Source organism: Babylonia areolata, chromosome 1 (genome assembly GCF_041734735.1).
Source record: "Babylonia areolata isolate BAREFJ2019XMU chromosome 1, ASM4173473v1, whole genome shotgun sequence".
Lineage (NCBI taxonomy): Eukaryota > Metazoa > Mollusca > Gastropoda > Neogastropoda > Buccinidae > Babylonia > Babylonia areolata.
This window is the reverse complement of record NC_134876.1, coordinates 3066266-3075577: the sequence shown is the minus strand read 5'-3', so window position 1 is coordinate 3075577 and position 9312 is coordinate 3066266. Positions and strand designations below refer to the sequence as shown.

General features: G+C 38.3%; 1 protein-coding gene across 1 annotated transcript; it reads left to right on the top strand.

The window, feature by feature from the left end:
- The first annotated feature begins 25 nt into the window (after positions 1 to 25).
- LOC143290883 (caspase-3-like) lies at positions 26 to 7707 on the top strand. Its single transcript, XM_076600431.1, has 6 exons — positions 26 to 292; positions 1915 to 1969; positions 3249 to 3496; positions 4699 to 4925; positions 5992 to 6148; positions 7441 to 7707. The coding sequence occupies exons 1-6, from the start codon at positions 274 to 276 to the stop codon at positions 7704 to 7706; spliced, it is 972 nt and encodes a 323-aa protein (XP_076456546.1). The 5' UTR covers positions 26 to 273; the 3' UTR covers position 7707.
- The last annotated feature ends 1605 nt before the right edge of the window (positions 7708 to 9312 follow it).

The following is a 9312-nucleotide window of genomic DNA, read 5'->3' as shown; positions in this document are numbered from 1 at the left end:
GGTATACTTAACAGGACAATGTTTGCAACTGGAGAGACTGTTTTCGTTTCGCTTTCGAAGAGTGTGCCTGAACTTGTTGAATTCATTTTAACTCTCTTGTGAACGAATTGGCTGTAACTCCGAACGGAAGATCTACAACTCTAATATTTTCGATTACGTTTTGGCAGGAAAGTTTTAGAGATGTGGCATATTTAGCTAAACACAGGTGTATTTCCTCTGTCTTCTTTCCCTGTGAAACGTGCATGTCGCGATTTTAAATCATCACCAGCAAGAATGAACCAGGCAACAGATGGTATGTATATATGGATTATTATCTGCAGTGGTAGAGATCGACAAGTTTCTTTGCATAATAAAAGTCTCCAAAAAAAGAATTTTACAAGTTGATCTTGGAGAAACACTGCACCAATGCGTTAAAACATAGTATTGCTCACGTTAAATTAACTAAGGTTACAGCAAATCAAAATGAAATTATTACAGGACATGTGATATACTGACTAACTGGACACAAGAGTATATATATATATATATATATATATATATATGTGTGTGTGTGTGTGTGTGTGTGTGTGTGCATTACATATTCAGTCTTACTCAGCAGGGAAATAGCACAACCCAGAGAAGCCATGGGGACTGTGGATAAAGGTAAATTACAAAGTAATGTATTTGTTTCAGGTTTATGTATGGTTTAGAGGACATGGTAGAAACTGGTCTTCTGCCTGATTACACTGTTGTACATTGATGAAAATGGTTATGAAACTTGCATGGATTAAAAGGAATTAATGAAGAATATTGTGGGAATACTCCTACTGATATAAGATTTTATCTAGTTTACACAATATTTACCCCACTTTCTGATTATGCTAACAAAAAAAAAAAAAAACCACCCAAAAAACCCCAAACAAACAAACAAACAAACAAAACAAAACAAAAAAAAACAAAAAAAAAAAAAACACACACAAATAATGGTGGCAAAGAATTCTGCAAAACTGATGGCGGGAAAGGACAGCAAGATATTCTTTCTTGATCACCAGTTTTGAAAATAGAAGAAAAAATAAGAAAAGAAAAAAATATGTATGATAGATATACTTTTTTTGAGGTACTTGATGTAAATAAGTTGGTTTGTTGTCAGAGTTATAACAACTTTGGCGGAAATCTTTTCTGTTATATTTTGATGCTGACCAGGGTATTTTATAACAGCAGCAGCAGCAGTGATAGCCAAAATAATGGGGACTGAACCACTGGGTTACATATCATGGCCTTCATGAAACGGCCATGGTTACGCTGGCTTTTACACCACTTCTTACATAATTATTTACTTTCTGTATTCCAAGCCTTACTATGGTTTGCTATGCACCTCAATAACTGCAAGTTTTTCGAAATGCTGAGGAGAACAGCATCATATACGTATTACACAAGCAGAAGGAGTATACATCCGCTTCTGCACCGACAGAAATATATTCAGCCTGTGTGGACTGGAAGCCTACACCAAATCATTGAATGGAGTGATCTGAGAGCTTTTGTTAGCTGCTGCTGCTGCTCTGGTAGCACACACTGAAAGGTCCTCACAGCATATTACTTTCTGTTCTGTGGAGACTGCTGATCTTATTAGTCTTGAAGTCAGCCTGACACAATTTGAAGTTTCCTCTCCAGCCTGCCTCCCTACTGGAGCAGAACCCACCAGGCGTCACCACAAAGCAGACAAAACTGAACACCATCCAGCAGCTCTACTACCTTTGAAGCATGATTTCCACTGACGCTGGAATGACAGTGTGGGGAAGCCATTAGTAAAAAATGATTTTTTGTCTTCTGAGCTGATTCGTGTGTGTGTGTGTGTGTGTGTGTGTGTGTGTGTGTGTGTGTGCACATGCACAAATGTATGTGTGTGTCTTCATTTGAATGCATTTTTTGTTTCAGAGAAAGATTTTCCCATGTCTTTATCGTCAGTCAAGAAAGCTGTGAAATCACTGATGTGAGTACTTCTGTCGTTGAGAAACATTTTTCCTCTAGCTTTTGAGCCATAGGTCTTCTGTCCAGGGGAGGACTGTGGGATCTCATTTAGTGCTGGTGTTCTCAACATAATCTCTTTCTACAGCAAAGATACTGTTGTTTTTCTACAGAATTTTTCTTTTTTTCCCCATTCTATGTTAATGTTTTACACAATCCTGGGGTCGGCTCTCAACGCTTGATTTATACATTGGGTTTATGTGAAGATCAGTGATCTGCTTTTTTTTCCAACAGCAGGTGGGATTTAGTGTAAGGAGGGTCGGTCCACATGTTTTAACACTTTGAACTTGAAACTATAAAATTTTGTGACCAATGTTTTTATTTTCCATTTACTCATTTTGGGGGTGATGAAGGTGCAGTACATTTAGGTTTAATTAGCACTGCTTGAAAATGCTGTACTTTTATAATATGTCCCGGAGTCAACCAGACTGAGAGATACAGATGCCTGCAGTGTTGGCCAAGAAATTTGAGCAACATTTCCAAAGGTTTATCCATAAAATGGATGACCCTTGACTGTGCGGTCCCAGTCTTCCTATTTGAGCCCATAGCACACTCATCTCTTGTTAGGCGCTGGCCATGGGAGGAAAAATATCCTCTGATCCTCAGACCCACAATATTCCAGTTGTCAGTCCACAGTGCTAACCACTTCCCCATGGCAACTGGTGTTTTAGTAATATTCTTCCACTATTGTAAAAAAAAAAAAAAAAAAAAAAGCCCCTGATGTGCTTAGCCTTTTAGAATACATAAAAAAAACAACTACAAACAAACAAACACAAAATGCCCATAAAATCTTTTTTGTGTGCATATTTTGTGATCATGATGTTTTCAAAGTCACCTTTTTGAATTATGATTTTATATGATTATTTTGTGATTCAGTTTAAAGCTTTATAAATTGAGTAATGGATTATTTATTTTCTCATGTTCGCATTCGGAAAAATCTGTTTTTTCTGCCTTTATATATATATATATATATATATATATATATATATATATATATATATATGTTTTATGCAACAATTCTGATTGCCCTATTGTTTGGATTGTACAATTCTTACCACGTGACATAGATTTTTATTGTTATGAAATTGGGCATCAATCCTCAAACATTTTGCTCCAGTGGATGTGTATGCTCCTAATTCATACATATATTTCGTTAAAAATTGTTCACTGTTCTTGTATGTCACATCTTTATCTTTTATGAAGTTTTAAAAAAAACAACTTTTCTTTGCGTTTTGCTCCCCAAGATCTTCCTCTGAGGAGTGCCAGAGTTCAGAGCCTGTGGTGTGGGATGATTCTGACGAGTATGACACCACACACAGTCGCTGCGGCATTGCGCTCATCATCATCAATGAAACGTTCCGCGGTCACAAGGGACGGACAGGGAGTCAGCTCGACGCAGACAACCTCTCTCGTACTTTCTCATCCTTGGGTTTTGAAGTGCGCATGCTCAGGGATTGTACACTGCATGAACTGAAGCATGTTTTGGGGCAAGGTTAGATATGTCATCTTTTGTCTCCATAAATTTATTCTGTCTTTCTATCTTCTCTACTTTGACTGCATTTCAAAGGCAATTATTGTGATGATCGGAGAGATTTAAACATTGAAAAAGCTTTAAATTTATACCCTTTTTTTTTTTTTTTAGTGTGAAATTATGCCTGTTTTATTTGTTATCCAAATTTATTGACTTTTTTAATTACCCACATAAAGAGAGAAAAAGACCAAGGCAGACTTGCATCCTTCTTCCTTTAAAAACCAACATATCTGAACAAATCTGTGGTGCTGATATTTTGTCATACATGTTGTTGACCTTGCACATTTATGTTGCACATGCATTCAGAACTTAGAAGAATACCATTGCTGTCATCTGTTTGCATACATGGTAAGAATATATTCTTTGTCTTGTATTTTCACCAAAAGAAAAATAACTTTCCTCTGCCTTTTTTTTCTGGTCTTTTGATGCATTTTAGTGTGTGAGGTTTTTCTTTTTTTCTGTGTGTCAGTTGTATCATGAAGAAATGTCTTTAAAAAGGCAGACAGGTACAGGCAAAAAGATAAAAACAAGATTTTTTTTTTCATACAAAAGATTACAACAGGCTAGACATTAATAGAGAGTCTTTCTGACAGGAAGTCTGCTGAATTGTCTCTTCAAACTCAGTCTCTCCCTGTATGCTTGTCTGTCTGCCTTGCTGTGCTAATCTACATCATGTTTTGAATGGAGTGTGCCGTTAGTATTTTCAACATATTACTCAATTCCTACAAGATTATTATCTTGCAGTGTGGACATGCTTTCAGTTGCTTCTTCTTCTTTGTTCGTGGGCTGCAACTCCCACGTTCACTCGTATGCACACGAGTGGGCTTTTACGTGTATGACCGTTTTTACCCCGCCATGTAGGCAGCTATACTCCATTTTCGGGTGTGTGCATATCGCGCATGCTGGGTATGTTCTTGTTTCCATAATCCACCGAACGCTGACATGGATTACAGGATCTTTAACGTGCGTATTTGATCTTCAGCTTGCATATACACACGAAGGGGGTTCAGGCACTAGCAGGTCTGCACATATGTTGACCTGGGAGATCGTAAAAATCTCCACCCTTCACCCACCAGACGCCATCACCGTGATTCAAACCCGGGACCCTCAGATTGACAGTCCAACGCTCTAACCACTCGGCTGTTGCGCCCGTCTGCTTTCAGTTGCCAAAGAAGACCACTCTGACTCGGACTGCTTCGTTCTGGCCTTGTCCAGCCACGGAGATGAGATAACACAGGACGGGAAGAGAGACGCCCGGCTGGCAGAGAGGGTGCGGGAAGATGTAGTGTTTTGTACAGATTTTTACCTGACAACACGAGAGCTGGTTCTTCATTTCTCAGACACCAGCTGCCCGACGTTGAAGGGGAAACCACGCCTCTTCTTTTTACAGGTGAGAAGAACGTGCCAACCTCCCTCTGCCCCCAACTACCACCTTTAACCCCCTCCCTCCTAATCATCTTCTTTATGGCGATATTTCTTTCTTCTTTTTCATTTATTTCATAATTTTTTTTTGAATAATCATATTTTATTCTAACATCATACCCCCTTTTTTTTTAAAGTAAAACAATGGCTGATTTTTATTACAAAACAATTGTATGAATTGAAGAAAGGAAAGATGTTTGTGATTAAAAAAAGAAAAGTAAAAGTTTTTATTGTGTCATACCCACAATCATTGAGATTCATTCAGATACCTGATTATTATCAACGTTATTTCAAATCTTATCTGGTTTCTTATTATTAACATTGTGAGCGTCATGTGAAATTGAATCAGATCACCAACTGCTAACATGAAGAATGATTGAATCAGATATCTGAAAACATTGTATTCATTTTGATAAAACCTCATATTCTTAATAGAAAGCAAGAGCATAATAGTAGTACGAAAAGTCCATGGTGAATCTTTTAAAAACTCTTTAAAGAGGTCATTATCATTATCATCATTATCACAATCATGTGTATGTGCTTGTTTATGTGTGTGTGTATGAGTGTATGCATGTGTGAGTGTGTGTGTGTGTGAGTGTGCATGTTAGAGGGATGGGTTATGTATGGAGGTATGAGACTGAGAGCTATGGGTGAGAGAGATACAGAGAGACTGATCTTGAAATGTGGCTGTAGGCTCTTTGTGTCACCTCTTGTAATGGAGTTGTTGTCCCCTGCAACAATTTGAGTGTGAACCTGCTTTTGCAAGGCACCCAGAACCCTATTTAGAGATTGGGCCTGGGTGCTGTATAATTTCACATTAGTATTTTTTAATTGTTATTATTGTTTTTATTATTGTTGTTGTTGTTATCATTATTCAATAGTAGTTATGGCAGCAGCGGCAGCAGTTGTGGTGGCAGTTGCAGCTGCAGCAGCAGTAGTAGTGGTGGTAGTAGTATCATATTAATGGTATCATTATTATCATATTAGTGCTCTTGGTTGTAAGTTTTGCTGATATTAAAGTCATCCATTTGCAGGCCTGCCGAGGAGACCAGCTGGATGAAGGTCAAGAGGTCAAGGTCATTCATTCTGCAGGAGAGGTGATGGACGAGGTGGATGCCCCAGTGCCAGAAGTGGTTGTCTCCCCTGCTCCATGCTTCAAAGATTGTCTGATCATGTGTGCAACCCCACCAGGTATCCTTGCTGTGAAAGAAAGTAGTTAGTGCTGTGAAAATGTTTGATTAATGTCTGGATTTTGTTATTAGGTCACAGTCAGTTTTCCACTTTCATTTCTCAAAGGAAATGAATTTTTTAGCTTGAATTAGATTTTATGTCAGATGAATGAATGAAATGGTGTTTTTAACATTATTTTAATCCTTTCAACCCTAAGGAGTTTTCAGCCTGGGCAGGTTCCCAGCCATACTGTTGTGGAAAAACGAATAGAATATACAGAAAGTAGGGAGGGTTTCCAGGCCCGCTTTTGTGGTGGACATTTCGTTGCTTGCAAAACGAGCGGTAGGTCATAAGATGTGATGGGCAGCCCACCACCATAACTAGCTTTTCTGAGTTTGCACTGCCTTAGTTCGGAGAACTTTTCAGCAGAGTTTATAAATGGATCAGTTCGAACGCGTAATGGCAGAAATGTGACAAGAAACACGCTCGAAGTAAACATAGAAGACTAAAACAAACAATGGGTGTGATTGTAGAACCAAATATATCTTGTAAACTTTTAAGAGTAGTCACCGAAAATGTTCAGAATCCTTTCATCAGTACAGCGATTTCCGTGACAAAATTTCAGCCTTTCAGTGGCCTGGAAAAAAACAGGAAATGGAGACGTGCTTGCGCGCATGTGGTTCTTGCTAAACATAACTGGGGAACCTCTACGAAAATTAAATGAAAGTGGATCTGTTAAATCCTCCCTACTGACTGGTTTTTCCTCCACATTGACACATGGGTACACATCCAGAAATACTGTGAAATTATTTCCCATTGTGGTTTGTGCATATGTAGAAATGCATACACCAATTATGCATAACAGATTTTGACATCAGGGCACTGTTCGGGCGCAAGGCCGAATGAGTTAATTGATCCTTTAACATTATTTTGGGTTTCCTTTTACTAGTTTTCAGGACTGACAGCCCTGAAATGGTTTCTTTGTAGTTAGCTGGGCTATGAGCGTCATGACTTGATTTGACCGTCATTCAGCTTTAGCTTTGACAACTTTGGTATCATCTCCAAAGACTGTGCGTTACCTCTTTTGACTGTTACCATGGCAGAGTGCGTCTACTCTATGTGTGCATTATTTGTGTGTGTGTGTGTGTGTGTGCATGCGTGTGTGTGTGCGTGTATGTGTTTGTGTGTGTCTGTGTTCGCATGCATGCACATGCGTATTATGTACATGCCCCTGTGTCTGATTCCGTGTGTGCAGCTGTACTTCTAGATGATCTGATTTGGCCAAGCCATTCTCACTGCTTTTTTTTTTTCAGGCTATTATGCCTTCCGTCGCCCGACTGATGGGTCCTGGTTCGTCCAGGCACTGTGCTCGGTGCTGGAGCAGTGCGATGGTTCTCACGACATCCTTCAGCTGCTGACCAAAACGCTGAACATCGTGGCACACCAGTACATGTCCTTCACCCCTCTGCGGGCCGACACGGATAAGAAGAAACAGACACCCTGCATCTACAGCATGCTCACCAAGACTCTGTACTGGAGAGTGAGACAGCAGCCGGGGAAAATTCTGACTTGGAAGTGAGAGGGCTCGGGGTTTTTTTTTTGGGGGGGGGGGGGGCCTGGGGTGGATTATTTTGTTTTTGCAACAGCTGATATGCAGCGGTGAAGTGTAATGAAAATTTGGTTTTGTCTGTGTTTTTTGTTTGTTTGTTGTTCTCTCTGCTCAATCATTGTGAAAAAAAGGAGGGGGGTGGGGGTGGGGTGGGGGGATAATGTTAGCTTGCAGCAGTGAAGTTCTCCTTTTTAGGCAGCAGCTGATTTTTTTTTGATTTTTTTTTTAAGAAAACAAAATATCTTATATATCAAATCAAATCATGTGGCTAATAGCCTAGCCAACCACAAAAGGGCAATTTCAGGGCTGATATTTTATGTATATTTTAGGTGTTGACCTAAATATTTTATGTATCTTTAGATTTGAATTTGTTTGACTTTTGGGTGCCTTGAAAATAATATATATTGCAACAAGTGCAGTGCATGTTGGATAATTGAATTTTACATTATCTGGCTTTAAAAAGTGTATGCTACAGTGCTGAGAGGTACATCTTTACTTTTTGCAGAGGTCTAAAAATAGACAAATTTTTAGTTCTGTTTTTTGTTGTTGTTTTTTCCAACACATTTTAAGACTTTGTTTTTGTTTTCCAACAGATTTTTAATCTTTCTTTGACATCAATCTTTTTATTCTGTAACACAGCACTCTCATTTTAGACTGGTCCAGCTTTAATAAAGACTACTGAGAATTGCACATGTTTTAGACTCTACAGAGGGTTCTTTTTTTTTTTTATATATCCCTGAAAAAGTAAAGAGATATTTTGTATATATTTCTTGATGTTTGCTAACAACCTTTTAAAATGAAACTGGTGAAATGTTTGAAGTTGCAATATTGTGTAGCGTGTAAAAGAGCTGTTTAAAAAACAGGGAAGTGGTTTTTGGTTGTTGCTTTTTAACTGTCCATTGCCATTGTGTGTGTTTGAAATTCACGGATTGGAGTACTTCTGTGTTGAACAGATTTCAACACTGGTATTTTGGTGATTATATTTGTGATTGTTTGTTTATTCTTTATGATAAAGTAGCTCCTGGACCATGGTTGCAAACATTTCAGTATTACAAAAAAATCTGTTACTGCCACTTATGGAAATGTCAGCTGGTGTTTGAAACAATCCAAGGGAATCAGAATCTTTCTTTTTGCCCCTTTCTTTACTGGGCTGCTGCCATTTGGTACATTATGATATTATCTCCCTTCCTTTATTCCAAATTCCTGGGTTTTGACTTGCACTTGGTGAAAAGATGTTGAGATTGTTTGACATCTGATGACGATTCATTCATCAACTGCAAGAAATTTTGCTTCTGTTCATGTTAACTGACAATAGTAAACTTTTTCATCATCATCTTTTTCTTCTCCTTGTAATCATCATCATCATCATCATCATTATCAAGAAAGAATTGCTGTGTACATGCCAAGAAGAAAATGTATGGTGATGAAGATTCATTATTCATTACCATTTTGAAGTTTGGGTTTTTTCAAAGGCAGATAATGATTATTCGTCATGTTATGATGCAGCTGTAATTCTCTGTTTTTTGGGGTTTTTTTGTTTGTTTGTTTTTTGTTTGTTTTTTTAATCAAAGCAGTA

Bases quoted from the DNA above. Each gene is read 5' to 3' on its own strand.
- LOC143290883 (XM_076600431.1), top strand. The intron at 3,497-4,698 runs GTTAGATATGTC...GTCTGCTTTCAG, and splicing joins GAAGCATGTTTTGGGGCAAG to TTGCCAAAGAAGACCACTCT. The intron at 6,149-7,440 runs GTATCCTTGCTG...TTTTTTTTTCAG, and splicing joins CATGTGTGCAACCCCACCAG to GCTATTATGCCTTCCGTCGC.